At 51.4% G+C, this 24,758-nt stretch overlaps 1 protein-coding gene across 1 annotated transcript in view; it reads left to right on the top strand.

Moving 5' to 3' along the window:
* CMYA5 (cardiomyopathy associated 5) overlaps window positions 1-24,758 on the top strand; it is an 87,288-nt gene that overhangs the window by 17,657 nt on the left and 44,873 nt on the right. The window contains exon 2 of the mRNA XM_070056327.2: window positions 14,323-24,451. Within this exon, the coding sequence (XP_069912428.2) occupies window positions 14,323-24,451 (10,129 nt within the window). The remainder of the gene's footprint in view (window positions 1-14,322; window positions 24,452-24,758) is intronic.

The following is a 24,758-nucleotide window of genomic DNA, read 5'->3' on the forward strand; positions in this document are numbered from 1 at the left end:
TTCTGGCATTTCTCTTCTGTCCCATTGGTCTATCCATCCATTTTTGTACCAGTACCAGGCTGTTTTGCTTATAACTGCCCTGTAGTATGTCTTGAAATCTGGTATTGTGATGCCTCAGGCTTTGTTTTTGTTGTATGAGATTGCTTTATCTATTTGGGGTCTCTTCTGTTTCTATACGAATTTCAACATCATTTTTTCTGTATCTGAGAAGAATGTCCTTGGTTTTTTGATTGGTATTGCATTGAATCTGTAAATTGCTTTTGGAAGTATGGCCATTTTGATGATATTGATTCTTCCAATCCATGAACATGGATGATATTTCCTTTTTTTGTATCTTTTTCTATTTCTTTCTTTAATGTTTTGTAATTCTCAATCAGAGACTTTTGTCATCTTGGTTAAATTTATTCCAAGGTATCTGATTTTTTTTTTGGAGATATTGTGAATGGGATTGATCTTAGAAGTTCTTTGTCAGCTGTTGCATTGTCTGTGTATACAAAGGCTGTTGATTTTTTGTATTGATTTTATATTCTGGGACTTTACCAAACTCTTCTATGAATTCCACTAGTCTCTTTTGGATACCATATATATATATATATATATATATATATATATATATATATATAATCATGTCTTTTGCAAATAGGAACAGTTTTACTTTCTGTTTCCCAATTTGTATTCTTTCAACTTCTTTTTCTTGCCTAATGGCTCTGGCTAAAACTTCTAGGACTGTATTGAATAGCAGTGGTGATAGAGGGCATCCTTGTCTGGTTCTGGGTCTCAGTGGGAATGCTTCCAACTTCTCCCCATTCAACAGGACACTGGCCGTGGGCTTGTCATAGATTACCTTAATTGTGTTGAGGAATGTTCCTTCTGTACCCAGTTTGCTTAGAGTTTTCATCATGAAAGGGTTTGTATTTTATCAAAAGCTTTCTTCTCATCTATTGAGATCATCATATGATTTTTGTTCTTTTTTAAAAAAGATTTATTTATTTATTTGAAAGGCAGTGTTACAGAGAGGCAGAGGCAGAGAGAGAGAGGGATCTTCCATCTGTTGGTTTCTCCCCAAATGGCTACAAAGGCTGGAGCTGGGCCAATTTGAAGCCAGGATTCAGGATCCAGGAGCTTCTTCAGGGGCTCCCACGTGGGTGCAGGGGTCCAAGGACTTGGGCCATCTTCTACTGCTTTACTAGGCCACAGCAGAGAGCTGGATTGGAAGTGGAGAAGCTGGGACTACAGCCGGCGCCCATATGGGATGCCAGCACCGCAGGCTGAAGATTAACCTACTGTGCATGGCGCCTGCCCCAGAAATTCATGGCTTTCAAAACAGATCAAGTGTCCTGCACAGGCACACAACAGATTGCGGGTTCAAGAATGAAGCAAAAATGGAGGTTGGAAACTTTTTTCTTTTTTAAAAAAGATTTATTTATTTATTTGCAAAGGCAGAAATGGGGGGCAGGGAGGAGAGAGAGACACACACACAGAGAGAGGGATATCTTCCATCTGCTGGTTCATTCTCCAAATGGCCACAATGGCCAGGTCTGGGCCAGGCAGGAGCCAGGAGCCAGGAGTTTTATTCTGGTCTCCCATGTGGGTGCAGGGGCACAGCTCTGGGGCCACCCACTGCTGCTTTCTCAGGTGATTAGTAGGGATCCGGACCAGAAGCGGAGCAGCCGAGACTCAGTCTGGTGCCCTTATGGGACTCTGGCGCTGCAGACGGCAGCTTAACCTTCTACACCACAGTGCCGGCCCCAGGTCGGAAGCGTTCCAAAGGTTGTGTGTGTGCATAGAAGACGTGCTCTAACCTGCCCTCACAGAACCACAGTTAATGGTGTTAATGAGGGGCTGGCACTGCAGTGCAGTAGGCTAAGCCTCTGCCTATAGTGCGGGCATCCCATATGGGCGTCGGTTCGAGTCCTGGCTGCTCCACTTCCAATCCAGCTCTCTGCTTATTGCCTGGGGAAGCAGTAGAAGATGGCCCAAGTGCTTGGTCCCCTGCACCTGCACGGTTGACCCGGAAGAATCTCCTGGCTTCGGATCGGTCCAATTCGGGGCAGCAAGGTTTTGGAACTCCATCAAAATCCAGCGGAGGAGCGCTGGGAAATTAAACAGGAGGTGTGTGATGGTGGCTTATGCGTTTCCCTCTCACCTCTGGCTTCCTCTTCTTCCTCTGCACACGGCATTCCGGTGGGTGCTCGCCAAAGAGCTGGAGGTGCCCCCTGGGAATGGAAGATTCACATCTCTGAGCTCTGTCCACTCGGGGCCAGGAGAGCAGCTGTGGCCAGGACTCTCTGGCTTCAAGCCGCAGGGTCCTCCCTCAGGAGCTGCAGAGTGAAGGGGCAGCCATCCTCAGCCCAGCAGAATCTGCCCGAGTGGGGATGTGGCCAGGTTTTTCTTTCTTCCTTAAAACATGAAAAACTCAAGACATGTGCTACTGTGTACCATCCTAGATACACAGACACACCAGTTTCATCCAATGGAAGGGCTGGGTTTCATTTTTGATATTGTTATTTTGAAGATAGTCTCGTTTTCCAGGTGACAACATCAGGGCTCTTTCTCTGTTGCAAACTTCAGAGAGAAATTTGCTGGAGGGCCCTGAAGACATTTGATCAGATTTGTTCTGGTTTTTGGACCAGGGAGCCTCACTGGTGCTGCCCTGCCAGAATTGTGTTTTTCAAAAGCCAGTGGAACAGCAGTGAGAATCCGCCAGCTCTCTGACGCTGTGAGCGCCATCTCGAGCTCGTCACTCACAGGCACCTGACAGCAGGGCTGGCTCAGCACGCTAGCACTCAGTAGAAGGCGGAGGCATTCCAGTGCCCAGTGTTGAACTCCTCCCCTGGGCCTCCAAGAACGGCCTGTTCTTGCCCTCCAGGGCCGTCCTCTCACACCTTCAACCAGGGCTGGTGTTGCCATGGTGAGTGTCCTTTTTCCCTCTTGGGTCTGCCCGCACTGTGGTTCTCAGCCGGGTTGTGTCTGGAGACGTTTTGAAGGCCGCAGCTGCGTATGGGTGCTGCTGGCATCTGCTGGGTGGGGCCAGGGTCGCGTAACAAACACCCTCAACACATCGAAGAGCTCCGGTCACAGAGAATCATCTAGGGGCTGATGTTGTGGTGTAGCAATGTATGTCCCGGCTGCTCGACTTCCTGTCCAGCTCCCTGCTGATGGCCTGGGAGAGGCAGCAGAGGTTGGCCAGAGTGTTTGGGTCCCTGTCATTCACGTGGGAGACCTGGATGAAAACTCTTGGCTTCAGCCTGGCCCAACCACGACCACTGCAGCCATCTAGGGAGTGAACCAGTGGTTGCAACATCTCTCTCTCTCTCTCTCTCTCTCTCTCTCTGTGTGTGTGTGTGTGTGTGTCCCCGTCTCTCTCTGTATCTCTGACTTTCAAATAAATAAATAAATAAATCTCAAGGAAAAAAGAAAAACCGCATTCATCTAGCCTCGGGTGCCGGGCTGGTAGCACTGCCATTGAGGAACCCAGCGGCCCGAGTTTTGGCCTGATGCGGTCACTGAGCTCTGAACCACTGCTGTCCCTCGGTAGTTCATTTGTTCTGCATGCTGGAGCTGGCACCTTCTATCCCTGGTCTCCCGTAACTGTGGAGCGTTTACGTGGATGAGTTTCTCTACTTTTCCCTGGTAGATTCTGATGTCTTCCCAGTTTTTAAAATGAAGTCATAGCCTCCAACCCATGGTCAGGATCCATCCCAAGTATTTATAAATTGACCATGCATGCCAAAGCTGAACTACTCTGTTAATTCTGTATAGAGAAGTGATTTCTATGACTCCAGAGTTCTGGATCGGCCGTGGAACCCTTTTCCCACAGGGTGAACGTTTCCCTCTTGAACTTGACAGAGCAGTTTGTGCACATGGCCCCTGTACCATGTGCGTGTATATATATGAAACAGTTTTATTTAACAAAAATGTTTGCTATGCCCAGGCCAGACACCTGTGTAGGCACTCAGTGCTGAAGTTACCTCAAGTGTTAATAACAGGCACTGTATGAAGGGACTTCAAAAACTTCATGAAAAAATGCATATGAAGAAAAAATTGCATGGATTTCACAAATTTTTGAGCCCAAATAGGCTTATCTTTCAATTCCCTTTTCTGTGACCTTTGTGTATGCATAACCATCACTAACTGATGGTCACCAGATAGGAAGACGGCCATCTGCTTGGAGGCTGCAGTGGCGTTTGGTAGCGTCTGCACCTGCCACGGGAGGCTGTGAGCCCGAGAGAAGAGAAATGGGCTTGGTGATGGTGCGCTGGCCATCTCCAGTGGCAAGCAAAGAGACTGCTATGTCTACGCCAAGCAGAAAGTGGACTCAGCTGGGGAACCCGGAGGTGCTCCCAGACCGAACGTAGCCTGGAGAACCAGGCTGGCACTAGGGAGCAACAGAGGCCGACCGTCTCACCTGGGAGCCTGGGGTTACTTGGTTTGAGATTCAGGTTCCTGACTTGCCAGGGCAGGGGTGGAGCAGAGGGACCCTGTTGGCATTGCTTCATGCCTGTCTGTCCCTGATGGCATGGCTAGGGGGCCTGTAGCCAACCGTCTCCTACAGAGCTGAGTCCACACCGTCCTGGAGCCCACTGCACTGCTCCCAGCTGCTGTTGGGACCTCGCCTCTTGCCCCCCTACCCTGTACCCCGGCACACGCTGCCTCTGCTCTTGTTTGACTGTGGTGAGCACAGACCCATGGCAGTGCTTTTCCTGCTGTCACCGCTCTGCCATACGCGTCCCCTCCCTTCCTGTGTCTGCTCAGTGTCCTCTGACTGAGAGGCCTCCCTTGACTGCTCTCTGTGCCACAGCACAGCATAGCCAGCACCTCCACCCACGAGAACCCCATTTCGTTATCCTCACAGCACTCGGCTTCCCTACTACCTTAAGCAACGTGAGAGCTGGGACTTTGTTTGGTTTGGTGCTGTAGCCTCATTGCCTCAGTCTGACAAGTGGTAGGTGCTAAGAACTCACTGAACAAAGCAAATTACAAATTTAAGGGTAAAGGGAAGTGATACGTGAAAGTATTTGGAAAGCTGTCACGTGATCTTACAGTATTACTAAATATTGTTGCAAACCAGAGACCCAGTGAGTGTTGGAGTAAGCGCTAGAATCAGCCCATGGAGCAGGCGCAGCTCGAGGGCTGGTATGGCCCAAGTCTCAAGTGACTGTGTCAGGTCTTTATAATTTTTTTTTATTTATCTGAAAGGCACAGGGACAGACACAGAGAGAGAGATAGAGAAAGCGCCTACCTGCTGGCTCACTCCCCACATAGCCACAACAGCTGGGCTGGGCCAAGTCTGGGCCAGGTTCCTGGAACAGCTGAGTCTCCCACAATGCAAGTACCTGAGCCATCTCCTGCTGCCTCCTGGGGTGTGCAGAGCAGCAAGCTGGTCACAGGCGGGACCTGAACCCAGGCGCTCTGGTGTGGGATGCGAGTGTATGAAGCATCCACCTCTCGATTCTTTTCAGAATGCCAACTTTTGTGTTTTTTGCAAATCTGATTCACATTGTCATCACTCTTCTTTCCAACCTGTGGGTGTTGTTGCCATGGTATATCATTTATCACTGGCCATGGGCAATGCACCTCTGATCTTGACCTGTGTTGCGGGTACGCATCTCGTCAATCACCTTCTTCCTGGAGTTCTGAGCGACTGTTCAAGTGAGGAGATGCAGGTGCCCGAGGAGACCCATCAGGGCATTGCGGAGTCCACACTGGTGGGTTCCTTGTGGCCTGATCCATCCGCACATCCATTTGTGGTGGAAGCTCTGAAGCATGTGGGTTGCCCATCATCTCTGTTCTTGCTGTCACATGATGCCCACCTGCTGCACATGGGGCCAGGTGTCCTGGGATTTGGCAGTAGAATTCTTACACAGTACCCTCTTTTCCTTGTCTGCACTTTGAAACAGTTGAGAGGCTGGCGCTATGGTGCAGCAGGTTAAAGCCCTGACCTGCAGTGCCGGCATCCCACATGGGTGCCAATTTGAGTCCTGGCTGCTCCACTTCCAATCCAGCTTTCTGCTATGGCCTGGGGAAGCAGCAGAAGATGGCCCAAGTCCTTGAGCCCCTGCCTCCACGTGGGAGACCTGGAAGAAGCTCCTGGCTTCGGATCAGCTCAGCTCTGGTCATTGTAGCCATTTGGGGAGTGAGCCAGCGGATGGAAGACCTTTCTCTCTGTCTCTCTGGCTCTACCTCTCTCTGTAACTCTGTCGTTCAAATAAATAAAATAAATCTTAAAAAAAGAGAAACAGTTGATAGATAGGTTGAAGGAATGGTAGAGTTCAGTATCAACCCTATCACTTATGAAACTGCCTTGTTTCCAAAACTGACTCTCAGAAACAGATCTAAGTACCCACTCCCAGGTTCTGCAGGACCCCAGGCCTCCACAACGAGGAGCGGAGCTGAGTGGGGAAGAGTAGGACAGCGAGGCCAGGCTGGGAGTGGCATGTGGATGGGTGTCCCCTGCAATGAGACATGAGTATCCCGACTAGTGATTTTAAGCAAATTGCCATCGAGTATTTTAAGAGCCATTACAGATAAAATGCTTTTAAAAAGCTAAAAAGATGCAAACCTGTGTCTTAGAGTGTGTTCCGCACCTCTGCATGGACAGGGCCAGGCGATGTCCACACCGTGAGCGCTCCTGGGCCCTGCCGAAAGGGTGCTGTTGTGTCTAGCGATACTCTCTCCAGCCAGGCAGAAGCTGATGCAGCCACCAGCCTGCTACGCTTTGCACCTGCCTCCAGGAGCAAGATCCAAAGACAGGCTGGATCTCACAGGAAAAAAAAAAAAAAGACAAAATAAAAGTTGTCTCATAAAACCTGAAGCTCAGACCACAGTAGTTAATTTGAAGTGAACTCTGAAGACTAGAAAATGCGCACCAAACAGTAATCTTACTCAATTTGAGCTAAATAAAAACACTTGTGGAGTGAATGGGTCTTGACTTTGGGCTTCAACTTGAAATCACTTGCAAGTCAATGGTGTTTGAGAAAGCCTTGTTTCACCTGAAGGTGAAATTTCATGAAGGTAAGCATTTGTGAATGGAAGCTGGCAATGTGCAGAAAGACTAAGAGGTCCTTTCTACCACTTCTAATTAAACCTACTTGACTGGAGTGGCCCATGCTCCTGCTTCTGAGGACCCATTGTGATGGCTGTTGATGCTTTAAATATTGGTTGTGCACACTTCGCAATACTGTGATTGAATCAGGTATTTCCTCACTGAGGAGATAGGGACCCAAGCAGAAGGCAGCTTCTGCTCCCCTGACAGCAGAGTTGGGTGTTTGGGAAGGGCTCCTAAGAGAATGAGGGAGGGAGGTGGTCCTAGGTGGTCCTATAGCAGGGCTGCGGTACAGAAAGCACTCACCTGTAGAGTGATGAAGATTCCAGCAGTCCAGAGGGACAGAGTTGCTTCAGACTTACAGAATCAGTGACGCTACCGGAAGTTGTCACCCGAGCTGGTCTCTGAGGAAGGGAAGTTAAGCTGTGCGGAGTGACTGAGAGCAGCAAGCGCAGGCACCCAGGGCGGCTCCCTGGGGAGATCCTACGCTTCAGACGGTGAAGGGCCCTGGCTCCCAGGCTTCTGATGGATCTGGCGATCGATTGTGACGGGATAGTACTTCTCTCTGTGACAAACCTGGGTACAGAACGACTGCTTTTATTTGTGGCACAATAATGGTGGAGAAAGATTTTTTTCACTCACAGATCATGGATGTTTTCTTAACTCCCTAGTGGTTACTAAGCTCCTTTTCATCTAAATTATTTTTATTACTTTTGTTCAGCAATGCATATGATGTGTTTTCTGCTAGAGATATGAATGTTTAATACTTGGTGAAATGGTAATTGCAATTAGTGATTACATTTCTAAGTATTTTTAAGGCCCATAAACCACTAACAATTTATGAAATTTATGAGTTCACAAGCTTGCTTAGTTTTTTTTTATTTTAAAACATTTTTTAAGGTTTATAATATGAGCAGAGTCATATGTGACTTCCCTATTTTTATTATTACAATGGCTGCTTAATGCATTTACAATGATTTAGTTGGAAGGAAATCCTATTATCATAATAACTCGTGTTAGTGCCCTGTGATTGATTGAGAGAATAAGATACAATGCATCTCCAAGGTTTTACTTGTAATTGTATTCCTATAAAGAACTTTAATATTACTTTTTTTCTTTTACAATTTATTCAAAAGTCAGACAGAAGGGGAAAAGAGAGAGAGAGAGAGAGAGAGAGAGATATCTTCTATCTGCTGGTTCACTCTCCAAGTGTCCCAAACAGCCAGGATTGCGCAAAGTCAAGTTGGATTTCCCATGTGGGTGGCAGGGAACCAAGTGCTTGAGCCATCTTCTGCTGGCTTCCCAGGAGCATTAGCAGGAAGCTGGATGGAAAGTGGAGTAGGTCAGGATTCTCACTGGCACTCTGATACGGGGAGCCAGTGTCACAGTGGTGGCTTAGCCTACTGTGCCACAACGCTGGTCCCTTTAATGTTACTTCAACTGCTGATGAGAGGAAGGAGCTACCAGTGCCCAGAACACAAGTCTTGAGTCCAACAGAATAAAGTGTAACAGTAATAAGCTTCTACATAAAAATAGACTGAGATCCATTTCAGTTCTACAGAAGTGTAGGGTTTCTTTTTAAGGGTTTCTTTTACGGTTACTTTGCTAGCTCCACTTGATGGCCAACCATTGCCTTCTTGAAAAGTTCCAGTTTTGACAAATGCAGCTCCCTTCTTGTGTCTTCACTGTAAAATGAATATTATAAAACCACAAGGATTTTTCTACTCCTGAGTCTTAATGACTTAATTTTCCATAAGTTACTGATTTTTTTTGAGTAAGGTGACATGCAGGGAAAATTTACTTAGAGTGATGGTGGACTACACAGGGATTCTTGACATGGTCATCGTATTCCAAGACCCACTCTTTCACTTCAGAAAGTCAGCAGTCACATTTTTAAGCATATTTAATGAAACCCATCTCTTGAGAACTGACTTACACTGATACAACTCACACACACACTAAAAAACAGAGGACGGGATGTCAGACAGAAATTTCACCAGTAAGCACCACCCAGAAGTCCTCACATTTCCTCCCTGCCACTCAAAGCAGCATGGACATACGTTGTTAATATAAATTAGGGTTTACTGGGGGAAGTTCATGAGTGAGGAAGTAATGGTGCACATAACTCTTTAAGCTCTCATTTCATGAAACTTTAGGCTTGCACACACTGAACTGTGGGAGGAGAGGAATTTCAGTTGAAGAATGATGCTTCTGTAAGTATTGGGTGTGAAAACAGACTGAGAACTGTGTCAGAGGACGGGGAAAAAAATTCTCGAAGTGAAAATAGAACAAAAACTAACATGTGACGATTTAGTAAACAGTTTAGACACAGTTGAAGATAGAATTAGTATACTGGATGATAGATTGGAAGAAACATCCAAATGAAGCATAGATGAGAAACAGTGAGAAAGTCTAATTAATGAAAAATTAGAATCTCAGGAGAAAAGGGAGGCAGTGGGGAAGCAGCAATATTTGATTAGAGTAGGACTGAGAGCTCCTCAAAAGTGATGAAAGACATTGATCTACAGATTCAAGTAATCACACAAATTTCAAGCAGAATTTCTACCCTTACGAGAGTAACTTCTTAACACTAGTGATAAAACCAGATCCTAAAAACAGTGAGGGGTGGTAGGGAAAAGCTCAAAGCACGTTCAAAAGAGCACCAGTTTTTCTGACAATTTATCAAAAGGAACTATGGAAATAGAAAAGAACGGGATGCTATTTTAAGGAGCTGAATGAAAGTATCTGCCACTTTAGAATTTTGTGCCCTGAAAAATTATTCTTTCTTTGAGAAGGAAGGTATAAAAGGACTTACTGAAAAAGCAGAAAGAATTTTTGACCAGGAGATTTAAGCAAAAGAAAACACTAAAAGGAATTCTTCAGGAAGGAGGAAAATGACCTCAGGGTGGACACTCAGGGATACAGGAAGGAATGCAGCACAAGAAGTCCGGTATCTGGGGCTGGTGTTGTGGCACAGCAGGGTAAGCCATCACTGGAGCACGGGAGTGTCATTTATAAGTGAAGTCCTGCCTACTCTGCTTCCAGTCCAGCTTCCTGCTTCCTGCTAAGGCATCCTGGGGGCAGCACATGGTGGCCCAAGTACCCCTGCTACCCCAGGGGAGACCCAGATGGAGCTCCTGGCTCCTGGCTTCGGCCTGGCCCAGCCCTGGCGGTTGCAAGCATTTGAGGGAGTAAAACATTAGGAGATCTCTCTCTGTCTCTGTCTCTGTCACTCTGCCTTTCCAGTAGATGAAAATGAACATTTTTTTTAAAAGTTCAGTATCTAAATCTGAATGTTTTACACTTAAAACAATAAAGAGAAGTATGTCATGGGATTTAAAAACATTTTTAGGCTTAATATATGCAATTATAATGACAAATTCATAGTTCTTGTATTGTCTAGGAAGAGATAAAAATACCATGTTAGACATTAATGAGCCAAGGATGCATATCTCTGGGGTAATTGCTAACAGAATAGTAAAATAGAATGTAAAAAACAAGATAACAAATGAGGAATGGAATAAGAAATATTCAGTCCAAAATAAGACAAGGGAAGAGAGAAAAAGGAACACAAAATAGGTAATACAAGTAGAAAACAAGCAATAAAATAGAAAATATTGGTTATTATGTTAAATTTAAATAGACACACAGAGCAGAAGAGACACTGGTTCACTCCCCAGATGGCCACAATGGCCAGGGCGGGGCCAGTTCAAAGCCAGGAGCCAGGAGCTTCTACCAGGTTTTCCATGTAGGTGGCAGGAGCCCAAGCACTTGGGCCATCTTCTGCAGCTTTCCCAGGCCATAGCAGGGAGCTCAATTGGAAGTGAAGTGGCCATGATTCAAACAGGCACCCATATCAGATGCTGGCAGTGTGAGAGGCAGTTTAACCCATAATGCCACCGTGCTAGCCGCTGGTGTGAACTTATTAAACACAGCATTAGCTAACCAAATCCTGCATCATAGAAAAGGTGTAGTACACCACAGCCATGTTGAGTTCAGTTCAGGAGTTCAAGGGACAACTGGACATCAAACATTGTAACCCACTTGAACAGCATAAAGGAAAAAGTGATCATCTCCATAGTAGGTAAGCTTGCTTAATAAAATTTAACATTCATTCATGACTTAAACACAAAAGTCTAAGCAAACAGGAATGGAAGGAAACTTCCTTAATCAAATCAGGTTATCCTCCAGGGGAAGGCTGGGGGCTCAAAAGTGCATCTCTGCTACCAGTCTAGCTCTCCTTGGTCTAACTCAGACCTGCAGACCCTTCTCGCCGCCCAGTGCTCAAGTGGGGAGGAAATGAGCTTCCTACGTCATTTGACTGGTCTGCCTCCACTCCCGTAGATACAGCCACCGGAGCCTTGTGGGAGCGGGTGAGGAGATGCTCAGAGCCGGATACTGTAACTGTGGAAAGCTGATGCACACGTACATGAGAGCGTTTGCGTGCCTCAGGCCGAAGCGGCCCTGGAGACGTGTCTGAGCTCTCTGGGGACCGTCTGCCTTCTGCTTATGCCTTGTTTCATTGCACTGAGTGCAGTGTGAATGCGGGGCCCTGGTGGGACAGTGCTAATACAGTCATTCTCTGACTCCTGTTGGCACTTCGAACTTCGGGTCCCTGGTGAGCCAGACGCTTGAATCGTGTGCATTTGTGTACCCCGTGACCCTCTCCGGGAGTCACCCCTGGCCTCCCACTGCCTCCCCTCTTCCTCCATTTGGCAAACTCCTACTCCTGCACCCCAGTTCCTATAGCCTTCCTCCTGCGGTAGTCCCGGCTCCACCTCCTTGTCTCCTGCCTGTCATCTCTAAGGGTGTTTATTCCATGTTAGAACGTTCAGCCCTGTCTCCTCATTAGGTTCTGAATTTCTTCAAAGAAAACTCTGTGTCTTTATGTTTGTGGAAGGAAACTTCCTGGCTGCATGTCATACTGTTGCATTTCCAATTGCCTCCTCTTTCCGAAGTGACCTGGAAGGGAGGAGGAGGAGTGTGAAACGCTGAGGGCGTAGAGTCGGACTGAGCGCGCCTATCAGCTCCTAATTAAGTTCACGAGCTCAGCATCAACGCAAACAGCTGAGAGCAGAGCTGCCGGAAGCTGCTTCTCCCGCTGTTGCCAGCCCATTCACTCACGGCCTGTGTAGAGAAGGCTACTCGGTGGTCCCCTCGGGCAGTGGATGAGGCTGCTGGCTGCCGCAGCTCCACCTGGCTAAGGAGGTCTAGACCTCAGCGCAAGGAGGCTTGGGGGAAGCTGAGGTTTTCCAAGGGGAGTAGAATGTGCCTGCTAGGACCAGGGGGTCCAGTCCTCAGCCGAACCTGAGGCCGCAGGGCGCGGTCAGAGGAAGCAGGACAGGTGGTGCCGTTGGAGTTTCGGCTGTGGAGCCGGCAATGTTGAGCTCCGGCGTCTACTGGCATTAGCTGGAAGCTCTAACAGTGCACAGCACGGCAGTGTGCAGACCGCAGCCTAGCATGGTCAAGTCCGAATCTGTGCAGAGTTCCGTGGAGCTGTGTCACTGTTCAGAGCTCCCTGCAGGCGATTCTACAGTTGTCTTCGAGTCAAGCGCCGCTGATGTAAACAGTCACTGATGAGTAAGGGACCTGGATTCTGTGTATCTTTTTAAAAAGTGCCTGAACGTAATACTCATGCTTAGCGGTGTAACAAGGGGATTGTTTGGTTTTTATTGTTGTAGACGTGTATAAGCCCGGAAATGGCTTGGATTTGTTTGACAGCGTCGCCGCATTCCTAGGCGGGAACAGCCCAAGGCGTTTTCCCTGGAACTCGGTGTCTAGGAAGCCGTGGGAGACATGGCTGCTGTATCAGTTGAGAATGGTAACAGTGGAGGTTTTAAATCCAGCCCGGAAGAGGAGACGGGGTTTCAGTCTGCAGAAGGGCAGGTGCTGGGGAGGCAAGCGTTTGAGGTGCACAGGCAAGGAGGGGGCTCCAGGGAAGGAGAAAGCTGCCCAGTCGGAGCAGGGCCCAGTGGCTGGAGGGGGAAACCTGAGCCTGCTGCTCCAGAGGGGACGTGGGAGCCATCGGGGAGCCAGGAGTCCGCTTGCTCTCGTTCCATCGAGAGTGCCATGCCCCGGTGCCAGCACTGCGTGGAAGGCCTGATGGCAGGCACTATGACTGAGCACTAACCCCTGCGAGGCACTTGCCCTGAGCACGCTGAGTGAATTAACCGGTCAGCTAAGCTGGTCTTCACAACAGCCGTGACAGGTAGGACCCGTCCTTACCCGGTGGCAGAGGAGAAGTGACGCGAGTGGGCTGAACTTTTCTGTGACCTTTCTGTTTCCAATGACCTGTTTTCCCTTCACCCTGACCCAGAGGCCCCAAGATCTGTTATGCTGCACATCAAAATCTGTAGTTAGAAATGTACCCCGTAGGGGCACAGAGGAGGTGGGCACTTGGGAACAATGTCAGACAAGCATCAGAGAGCTGTGTGACACCCGCCCCCCAACTCCCTGTTGTCTGATTTCCTGTCTTGATATGTGACCTTCTTGCTCCCTGCCATCATCCAAACTGTGAACTAAACCTCTCTTCTCTCTCTATTACCCAGTCTCGGGCATTTCATTATAGTGATGGAAAACTAACACACTAGGTTAGGTGCTGACAGTAGTAACAGATCACACATCCAAGAGTTATTTTTGAAAATCCTGGTGACCGGAGGACAAGCTATGGGGAGGTTAGGGGGTCACCCCTGCTTGGGGAGAGCTGAATTTAACTTCAGTTTTTTTTTGAGTTTGCAGGATGTTGAGTGAGTCTGACCCAAATGTCTTATTGTATTTGGATCTTTAACTTTAAAAATCTGTTTATTTGAAAGGCAGAGAGGGGGATTGGAGGGGAGAGAAGAAGAAAGGGAGAGGGAGAGAGAGATTTCCTATCCACTGGTTCATTTTCCATATACTTGGCAACAACCAGGGCTTGGCTAGGCTGAAGCCAGGAGCCTGGAATTCAATCCAGGTCTCCCACGTGGGTAGCAGGGATCCAAGTACTTGAGCCGTCACCCGCTGCCTCCCAGGGTGTGCATTAGCAGGGAGCTGGAACTGGGGCTGGAACTGGGACTCAGACCCAGGCACTCAGTATGGGATGCAGGCATCTCAGGGGGCACCAAATACCTGCCCCAGTTAAACTTTTTGTTTTAAATACAACCTTATTTTTTGATGTGGATAGAAATAATATTTTTATTTTAATGTTACTTCTTTACCTGCTAAAACACATTTATTTATTATTCTATTTATTAACATCATGATATTAATATAATCATTGGTATTATCATTTACCATAGCTTATCAGACCAGGATGAAGAGGGTACAACCAGGCAGGACTGCATCGTCTCCGACCCCTCCTTTTCCATGGTGGCGGTCCAGCGGGAGGACAGTGGCATCACCTGGGAGACCCACTCCAGCGGATCTTCCACTCCCTGGGCCTCCGAGGGGAGTCAGACTTCTGGTGTGTACAGCCCAGAAGGGTCAACTGTGAGCTCTCCTCCAGGAAACGTTTCCTTCGTGATGGGTGAAGTCAAAAAGGGTCGGAAAAGAGCTCACAAGTCAAAGCCTGGCTCACCCTCACTGCGCCGGAAAGGCGGCAGGAAAAGGAATTCTGACCCCCAGGCTGTCCCCGCACACAACAGAGACAGCGCTTTAGTTTCAGGAAGCCTGAGCCCCAAGAAGGAGCAGTCCCCTGCGGGCATCTATGACAAGACGAGGAAGAAGACCACCTCGAGCACGCCCCCCATCACCGGGGCCATCTACAAGGAGCACAAGCCGCTGGTGCTGAGGCCGGTCTACATCGGGACCGTGCAGTACAAGATCAAGATGTTCAACTCGGTGAAGGAGGAGCTGATCCCGCTGCAGTTCTACGGGACGTTGCCGAAGGGTTACGTCATTCAAGAAATACATTACAGGAAAGGGAAAGAGGCCTCCATTCGTCTCGAGCCAGACCTGGGCGATCGCGACGCCAGTAGGGCTTCCCCCACGGCCACAGTCGCAGCCCGAAGCCTAGCTGGGGACAGCGTCCGAGAGCCTAGTCCCCCCTGGAGAGGGGCGCTCTCCAAAAGACCCTCGGCCCTGGCCTCACTGACCGCACAGGAGGACCAGAAGGACAGGCTGGTGGACTCTGCGCACACAGCCCCAGGGGCTCCGCCAGCAGTGCCGCAGCAGCCAGCGGCCAAGGAGCTGTCCCCTCCTGCCCTCGGCCCACTCGTGTCCCTGGAACCTGCTGGGCACGAGCTTGAGCCAGTGTCTCCAGGAGCCGCGGCTTCCAAGGGCTCCAAGGCCTGGCCCTCGCCACTGGAGGAGGTGCAGGCCGCGGGCCGCATCCCGTCCCCAGGGGCAGGGCCACCGGGCCTGGCGCTGGCTCCGCTGGAAGCCGCGGCCCCGGATGAAGACCGGCTGGACCTGGCCTCGCCAGAAAAGGCGGCGCCCGTCCCCGAGCAGTGGACTCCTCCTCACGCCACTGTCGAAGCAGAGCCCGCGGGCCGCGCGCCTGAGCCCCCGGCGTGGGAGGGCGCGGAGAAGGAAGAGCCGGAACCTTCCCGGCCCACAGCCGCCTCCGCCAAAGACTCGGACCTGGCGGAGGAGGAAGAGGAGGAGGAGGAGGAGGAGGAGGTGGTCGAGCTGGACTACCCCGAGAGCCCGCTGCCCGGCGAGGGGCCGTTCCCGCCGCGGCGGCCCGCGGAGCTGGAGCCGCAGGACGAGGAGCCCGGGCCGCCAGCCCCGGCAGCAAGCTCGGAGCTGGCGGAGGAGGAAGAAGAAGAGGAGGAAGAGGAGGTGATCGAGCTGGACTACCCCGAGAGCCCGCTGCCCGGCGAGGGGCCGCGGCGGCCCGCGGAGCTGGAGCCGCAGGACGAGGAGCCCGGGCCGCCAGCCCCGGCAGCAAGCTCGGACCTGGCGGAGGAGGAAGAGGAGGAGGAAGAGGAGGAGGAGGTGATCGAGCTGGACTACCCCGAGAGCCCGCTGCCCGGCGAGGGGCCGTTCCCGCCGCGGCGGCCCGCGGAGCTGGAGCCGCAGGACGAGGAGCCCGGGGCGTGGCCGCCGGGCCGCGCCGCCTGGTCTGAGGAGGAGCGAGAGGAAAGCGAGTCTGTTTCCACGGATTCTGCTTTCGTGTCGGAGTTCTCGGGGCCGCGGGATTCGCACCGCAGCCCCGAGGAGCCAGAGCCGGAAGCCGCGTCTCCTCCTCCCCGAGGGAAGGCCGCCGCGGGCTCGGCAGGAGAGAGCGAGGCCCCGGGGTGGCGGTCCCCGCTGTCCCCGCTGTCCCCCACCGCGTCCTCCGCCGCCGAGAGCGGGCGCTGCTCTCCACAGGCCTCGCCCGCCTCCGACGACCTGCGGTCCGCAGGTGCGGCCTCGGCCCCCGAGCCGCCCGTCTCCACACTGGCCGCCGAGAGGACCCCTGAGCGCCTGCCGCCGCCCCCTACGGCCGCCTCCCAGCACCTCGGCCCCTCAGGAGGGGACAGAGGACGTGAGCGTGTCACCCCCGATTCCAAACTGGCCTCCGAACACGCGGTTCCCCCGGACGCCGCACAGGAATCCCGGAAGGAAGCCATCGGAGACGTGCCCCAACTCCGATCCAAGGGTGTTCCTGAGCCCACAGTGCCATCGGATGGAGAGAAGGAAGAGGCCGGGCCACATCCCCCACCTCCCCCACCTGCGGCCTCTGTGTCTGAGCACATTCTCCCACCCCCCACACCAGAGAGGACCCCAGAGCTCCAGCCCCCACTGCCCCCTACTGCTACCGTGGAATTCAAGGTCTCACCTGGGGAAGGCCCAGGTGTCACCCCAGATTCCAAACACATTTTCAAACACGCAGTTCTACCAAGCACCACAGAGGAATCCCAGAAGGAAATAATCGAAGACATATCCCAACTCCAATCAAAGGGTGTTCCTGAACCCACAGTGCCATCGGAGGAAGAGAAGGAAGAGGCCGGGCCACCTCCCCCACCTGCGGCCTCTGTGTCTGAGCAGATTCTCCCACCCCCCACACTGGAGAGGACCCCAGAGCTCCAGCCCCCACTGCCCCCTACTGCTACCGTGGAACTCCAGGTCTCACCCGGAGAAGGTTCAGGAAGTGAACGTGTCACCCCAGATTCCAAACACATTTTCAAACACGCGGTTCTACCAAATATTTCCCAGGAATCCCAGAAGGATATAATCCATGATGTGTCCCAGCTGAGATCAAAAGGGATTTCTGAGCACACGATCCTGTCAGGAGAAGAGAAGGAAGATGCCAGACCACAGCCCCAACCTGTGGCCTCTGAGTCTGAACTCCCTCTGCCACCCCGCACAGTGGAGAAGACCCCAGAATGCCAGGCCCCGCTGCCTGCGATGCCCCCAGCTGAACACGGGGTCGTACTGGAAGGGGCGCCAGTGGAGGGCGAGCGCTACACTCCCTCTTCCAGGTCCGCTTCTGGATTTTCAGTGCCGCCATTCGCAACCCCGGAGTCGCTGGAGGAGGAAATCATCTGTGCTTCCCCCCTGAACCTAAAAGGGGCCTCCTCCCCAGAGATGTTCTCAGAACAGGAGCGTGATGACGTTGGACCTTTTTCTCCAGACTCTGCTTTTATTTCCGAATTCTCATTTCCACCCTCTGCAGTGCAGGACGCAGAGAGAAGAGAACTCGAGTGTGGTTCTCCGCTGTACTTAACCTCCCCGTCCGAACACACGGTGTTCTCAGATGAAGACACGGAAGAAATCGACCTCTTTTCTCCAGACTCAGCCTCGCAAGTGTCAATCCCACCCTACAGGAGCCCAGGAACAGAGAAGACCGAAACGGAGCCCTACTCACGGATGCCTGCCAGTTCTGCTTCCAGTTATCCCTGCTTTTCCGGAACAGATGAGGACGACGGCGGGTCAACTGCTGCCACCCCCACGCCTGAGCACTTGGATTCTTCACCAGGGCAGAACACCCCCGAAGCAGTAAGTCTGCCACCTTCAACAACGAAGGCAGAGGAAGCAGAAATTAAGCCAGACGCTCACGTGACCTCAACACCTGTATCTGAATATCTCGTCAGGATGCAACAGCAGAGAAGTCAAGCAGCTCTAGAGCCTGAGAGTGAAGAGTTGATTCTGTCACGTTTAACCAGTGAGCTGGAGAAGGGAGACGTCAAGACCAGCTGGTCAGTAGCCACACCTCCGTTGGCACCTGCACAGTCATCCGTGGGGAAGGAGGAGACCCGGCCTGTTTTGCCTGCATCCCAGCCTTCAGCTTCACTGGATTCAGCCCATGCCACGGAGGAAGAACAGGAACGCCAAGCGTCACTCACTCTGAAAGCTGTGAACGAACAGATGGCGCTGCAGGAAGTCAGAGAGAAGGCAACAGTGCCTGATTCTCAAGGAGCCACAGCACAGGCATCGCAGGCTCAAAAGGTGGAGCCGCAGCTTCCAGATGTTCTCAGGTCCGAGATGAAACCGTCAGCTCTGCCTGACGCGGTAGAGGAGCCAAAGAAGGAAGTCAAATCCAGTTTAGCTGGAAGTGCAGCTTCCAGACCCGAACCAGAGCAGACAGTGTTGTCCGAGGGTGAGGCTGCGGGAATAAACCCTCCTTTACCCCTGAGGGAGACAGCTCTGTCTGGACATGAGGTTTCATCAGGTGTGAAAATGGAAGTGAAACTGGACTCCAAAGCAGCAGGGCCACCCGGTACAGGAAAGGAAGGTGAAGAGGGTCTACCTGCACCGGCATTTTCAGCATTGTCAGAAGAAATAAAGAAAGAAATTGAACCCAGGTCCTCCACAGCCACAGCGCCTCTAGCTAAGCCCGATGCGAACCTTACCAAATTGGAAAGAGATTCAGGTGCCTCTCTTGCTACCCACATGGAGGGTGTGGTCCCAGCCCAAGCAGGACAAGATGCCCTAGGAGGTGTTTCGGTGCCACCTGCGAAACCTGAAAGTGTGCGTCCGGTTCTTAGAAAAGAAGCAGTGGTTGAAAGTGCTGCTTCTCTCGCTGAAACCTCTTTGTCCAAAGGCTCTGCTCGGTCAGAAGCAGAGAAGGAAATTCAACTGCCTTCCCCTCCACGCGTGCCGTCTGCATTGGAGCATGCTACTTTGCCGAGGGTGGAAACTGAGGACGTGAAACCCGAGTTGTCAGTAACCACGATGCCGTCTTCTCAGCGTTCAGAAGTGTTTGAGGAAGCCGGGGTGGGAGATGAACAGGATGTGTCACAGTCTGCAGTCCTCGACTCTGAGCACGTGGTGTTGTCACCGAAGGAGCCCCTGGCAGCTGTCTCAGCAGTACCAGGGCCTGAACACAAGCTTTCGCTGGAGCTGGGTACTGGGCAAAAGCGAGAAGAAGCCGAATTCCATCTGTTGCAGAATGTGTCGCCTGCAGCCCAACACGCAGTTCCCAAAAGCGAAGGGGAGGAAATGGCAAGCTACTCCAAGGTGGATGTTTTAGCATCAGAAGATTCAGCCCTGACTTTCCTGACCCCCACGCGGGCTTTGGAGACGTCTTTGGCAGCCCAGAGAGGTTTCCTGTCAGAAAACTGTGATCTTGTTCAGGCAGAGCGGTCGTTAGAGCCGGAGGAGGAAGTAAGACCACAGGAAGCACCAGAGTTGCCAGAGCCCGTGTCTGCTTGCACTAAAGGTGGAGATAGTGGCTCTGTACGGGCAAAACAAGCAAGATCTCTGGTAGCAGAAGCAGTGGACTCCATCTTAGAAAAGAGTCCAGCTGAGCTTAGGCAAAGAGGAGAAGACGAAACCAGGGAGCTTCTCGTGTCTACTGTGGAACTGTCAAAGGCCGCGTCCAGCCTCCATGTGGAACAGGAGCAGCCAGAAAAAGCACGCCATTCAGATCAGGTGGTTGGATCGCCTGATGTAGGTGGGTCTTTCGTGGGTAGAGAAGATCTGGGCACTAAACGACTTCTAGTTATGAAAGAGAGTTTGCCTTTGGAACAATCGAAATCGTGTGTGACAACCGAGCCTGCAGGTATCAAAGAAACAAAAGTGAAAGAGCCTATCATTTCTCCAGGGGATGAGAACAGGACACTGGGAAAGCCAGAAAATATGGCCAGCGAGCAGCAGGAAGGAAGGCAGGCGTCCGTGCAGCTGGATTCTGCTGAGGGCGAGGACCGCATGGCAATACCGTTGAAGGCTGGGGAGACCTTGTCCACTAAAGCTGATTCTCCCGAGGAAAGACAGCTGGCTCACAAGCCAGCCCCTTTAGTTCTGGCTGGAAATGTAGAGGGAAACACAGCAGAGGAGGTGCAGACCTGTTCTGTGGTGGCCGGGGATCGTTTGACATCACAGAAGGCAGACACAGAGCTCCCCAGGCCATGCAAGGAGGAGAGCCAGGAAGAAACCAAGCTACCTCTTGCAGGAACTCTCCAGAAAGCAGAGTCTGGTCTATTCGCAGAGGAAGGGAAGCCAGAGGCTATCCTGTCTCCTGCCCAGGCAGCCCGTCTCCCGGCTGATGTTAGGGATCCTGCTTGGGGCCATGAACAGGAATCTCGTGGACACGCCCCTCCATTACCTGCAGAGAAGCTGCTAGAAGAGGCAAGAAGGGTCCCACCAAAGGTTGTAGGTGATGCTGACGAGGAAAAGGCACCCGCCCCTGCAGTGGAAACTCCCCCTCAAAGGCGGCCCCTGTCCCCCATCCCAGCCAAGGAGGAACCTCTACCCCAGGATGCACCAGACGAGGTGCAGAAGCTGCCCGAGCAGCCAAAGGCAGCAGAGCCAGCTGTCCCTCAGGAAAAGGGAAAGAGAGGGATTTCATCTTTCAAATCCTGGATGTCTAGTCTGTTCTTTGGATCAAGCACTCAAGATACCAAAGTTGCTGAAAAAGATGTGGAGTCTCTGCCAAGTCCCTCTGTAGTGAGCACAGGGACTGTGAGAGTGCCCGAAGGGGAGAGTCCCGCTGAGCGGAAGGCAGCCGGGAAGCCGGGAGCAAGACCTGCAGCTGCCGAGGGACCCCGAGAGGCCATGGTTACACCTGGGGAAGGCCAAGGCCTTAAAGACACGCTCACAGTTCTATCGAAGGTGGAAGTTTCGCAGCAGGCACGGTCCAGCCCTGAGGCATCCAGAGAACTGGGAAGGGAAGAAGCTGCACCCTGCCCAGGAGAGGTGGACAGAAACTCAACAGCTCCTCCTGCTCCTGGCGGGGACCACGTGGGAATTCAGCCCTCTTCTCCCACGCCTGAGAAATCTGCCCCAGTTACCGATAGTAAAAGATACCAGAAGCCAGCGATTTCTCCTCCCTCAAAGTGGACCATTTCTGTTCAGGAAGAGCCAAGAAGTGACCAAAAAGAAAAATCACTGTTTTCATTTGATGTTGTCAGTAAGGCGCCACAACAGCCCAAACCAGCTTTATCTGACGTCACAAGCAAGAATATCATGGGGGAATCAGAGAAGCCAGAGTGGATCATTTCTCCTGGAGAAGAATCAAAAGGCAGACTAGCTGCTCTTGGAGAAGGCAGACGAAAGGAAGACCTGCTAGAATCCACTTCCTCAGGAGGTTTGGAGGAAGACATAAAACTCAGGTCTGCTGGCTGCACGGAGGAGAAAGGTGACTTGGAGACCAGATCCTACACCTTGGCCGAAGGGCAGGAAACGGTGGCCCTGACAGAGCTCAGAGAAGATAAGGAGCCAGGAAAGGCACGTGTCATGCACAAAACAGAAGAATCCAAGATACCCATACCACCGACGCTCATCGATCAAAATGGAGACCACAAGGAAAGCTCCAGAATTGCTGTTGGTTCTGAGGAGGAGAAGGGAGAAGAAAAAGAGAAGCAGCAGCAGCAATGGGCCAGGTCTGTGCCTGAAGAGTCGGATATCACTTTAGTTCATTCCAGGGGTGAAACGGAACCATTCTTGGTAGTTAAAACGGCATCAATTATTGAGACACCCGAAAGCGTGATCTCAGAGGCTCGCCCTGAAATCAGGGAAGCAAAGGCGGGAGGAGTCCCACCACACCTATTAGAAGAAAGTAGAGTTTTTGGGGAAAAAACCCAAAGTTTCCGTCCAGTGGATCTTCCTTGCCGCAGTGAAATGGATAACCACTCCGTAGCTCCAGAGGGAGACCTGGTGTTTGAAAAACCAGGCAGGGGCACAGCAGGCCCCAGTGAGGAAAAGGGTCAGGTGCCACCGTCAGAAGCATCTGAAGGTGGTTCAGTCGCTGTCGGGAAAGAAAGAGCGAAGCCTGGCGCTCTGTTCAAAGACTCCCAGAGGGCTTTGGATCACCTTTCTGAGGATGCAAAGAGCTTAGAAACTCCACTGTTGCCATCACCTCTGAAACCACAGACTGCTGCTTCAGGAGAGTCTACAGACATACATGCAGTGGAGAAGCAGGACGTGCCACAGTCGGAGTGGACTGCAGAGCGCCATACGGTCCATACCAGCCAAGCTAGGGACCGCGCCCCCGATGTGCCTCACCAGGCCGTTCTCATCTCAAAGCACCACATGGTGGCCGTGGAGGATGCCCCTGTAAGTGAACCGTCGTCTCCAGCAACAAGCAACTATGCCCAATTTATAACCAGCGCATCAACAGCCAGCGCTGATAAAGTGGCTCCTGCTAAAGAAACACGGGAGGAGGCTGAGGACGCATTCACAGTGACCAGCAAGCCAGCCGGGCTTTCAGAAGATCAGAAGAGTGCCTTCATCATCATTTCTGAAGGCTGTGAGATACTGAATGTCCACGCCCCTGCCTTTATTCCTTCAGCTGATCAGGAGGAAAGCGAACAATTGCAGGATAAGTTAGAATATTTGCAAGAGAAGTTCCCAATTAAAACCACGGCGCTCCGTGATGATAATGAGGCAGCTGCTGTCCCCAGAACATCAAAGAGCAACTTAGAAGATTCTGGCAGAAAACTCCCATCTTTCAAAGAAAATGAACAAAACGAAAGTTATAAAACAGAAGAGGAGATACCCACAGAATCGGAAGCTGGTGATTTAGCTTTTGCTCAGCCCACAGTCCCCAGTGAAGAGGATTACTTTGAAAAGTATACTTTGATTGATTATAACATCTCGCCAGACCCAGAAAGACAGAAACCTCCACGGAAATTAAATGTTGAAGAGGAACCCTCAAAGGAAGCAGCCAAAGAAATGATCTCTCTTCCAGAAAGTTCAGAGGAAACCGTCCTGGAGCAGGACTATGACTTGGTGAAACTGGATGAAAGCTTTTATGGGCCGGAAAAGGACCACAGCAAGTTACCTCACCCAGAGCCCCAAAAACCTTTTGTTATCCAGAAATCGCCTGATGAAGATGCTGCAAAGAGATTGCGCAGAGATGCAGAGTCCAGATCTCCTGGGATGCCTTTATTCGACACAGAAGAGGGAGTTTTGTCGAGAACCCAGATATTTCCTACTGTGGCCAAAGCCATTAACCCCGAGCTTCTGGAGCAGCCGCCTGCACTTGCATTTTTATATAAGGATCTGTACGATGAGGCAGTTGGAGAGAGAGAGCGTGACGAGGAGACGGCTTCTGAAGGAGACAGCGTGAACTCGGAGGCTTCATTTCCAAGAAGATCTGACGCTGACGATGCAACAGGAATGTATTTCGAGAAGTACCTACTCAGAGACGACATCCTCCACGACACTTCTGTAGCTCAGGAGGACCAAGGCCAGGGTCTGGAGGGAGAACCCATTGGTGAGGATGAGTCCTACCACCTGATAGCTGCAGAAGGGGAGATCTGGGGCAAGTCTGGAACTGTTCTGGGGAAGGCGACTCTGGAAGGGGAGCAGAAAGCTGCGTACAGGGAAGGGGAAGCCGAGGGCCGCGTGGAGACCCCTGGGGATGCAGCCGTGCTGCCGAGGGAGGCACCCGTCATCGAGACAGTCTCAGCAGCCACCCAGAAGGTGAGCTACGCGATTCCGTTTGTCGACACTCGTCACACTCTGGCACACGTGGAGGGGGCGGCCAGTCAGGGAAATGAGGCAGCGCATGCAGGTCCAGAGAGCGGCCTGAATGTCCCCGAACAGGTGTCCTTCCCGGAGGAGGAGCCTGTATCTGGTGCAGCTTATGCTGGAGAAATGCCACTAGAAGGACCTTCAGTACTGGTCCCCACTGAGCCGAGCCAAGAGAGGCTCCGCAATAGCCCTGTCCAGGATGAGTACCCATTCGCCGAGTCTGTCAGCTACGCAGTTGTCGGTGAAGACATCTCATCGCAAGAACTGTGTTCAGAAGCCGTGCCTGGAGACGAGCTACCACCTCAAGGCCAGGAAGCCTTGGAGCCCATCAGCGCAGATACACTCATGAGGGAGACAGAACAAAGCTCATCGGCCAGACAGGAAGATTGGGGCAGAGAGATGACTGCCCAAGACCAAGTGTCCCCAGAGTCAGTGACCGAGAAGGCACCAAAGGACCTGAAAAAGCCCCAGATTGACACATACTGCTACACCTGCAGGAGCCCAATCTCCACTCTTGACAAGGTGGCGGGCACCCACAAAGACCACGAGGTTTCCACGCTTGACACAGCCATAAGTGCTGTGAAGGTGGGTGCATTTCACAGCTTACAAGTAACAGCACAAGTGCATTAAGTGTGTGTTCCTGTTGTCTTAATTTTGCAAATGATCAATATTTGATGCATTTCTCTTTAATGCTGAAGGATTTGCTGAAAGCAGACAGAGAACCCTTTTCCGGGAGCTTGGTTAAGGTTGGGTTGACAACCATTTATTTATTTATTTATTTGACAGGCAGAGCTAGACAGTGAGAGAGAGAGAGAGAAAGATCTTCCTTCCATTGGTTCACCCCCCAAATGGTCGCTACGGCTGGTGTGCTGTGCCGATCTGAAGCCAGGAG

Source organism: Oryctolagus cuniculus, chromosome 14 (assembly GCF_051225735.1).
Source record: "Oryctolagus cuniculus isolate XC-2025 breed Fujian yellow rabbit chromosome 14, ASM5122573v1, whole genome shotgun sequence".
NCBI classification, from domain to species: domain Eukaryota; kingdom Metazoa; phylum Chordata; class Mammalia; order Lagomorpha; family Leporidae; genus Oryctolagus; species Oryctolagus cuniculus.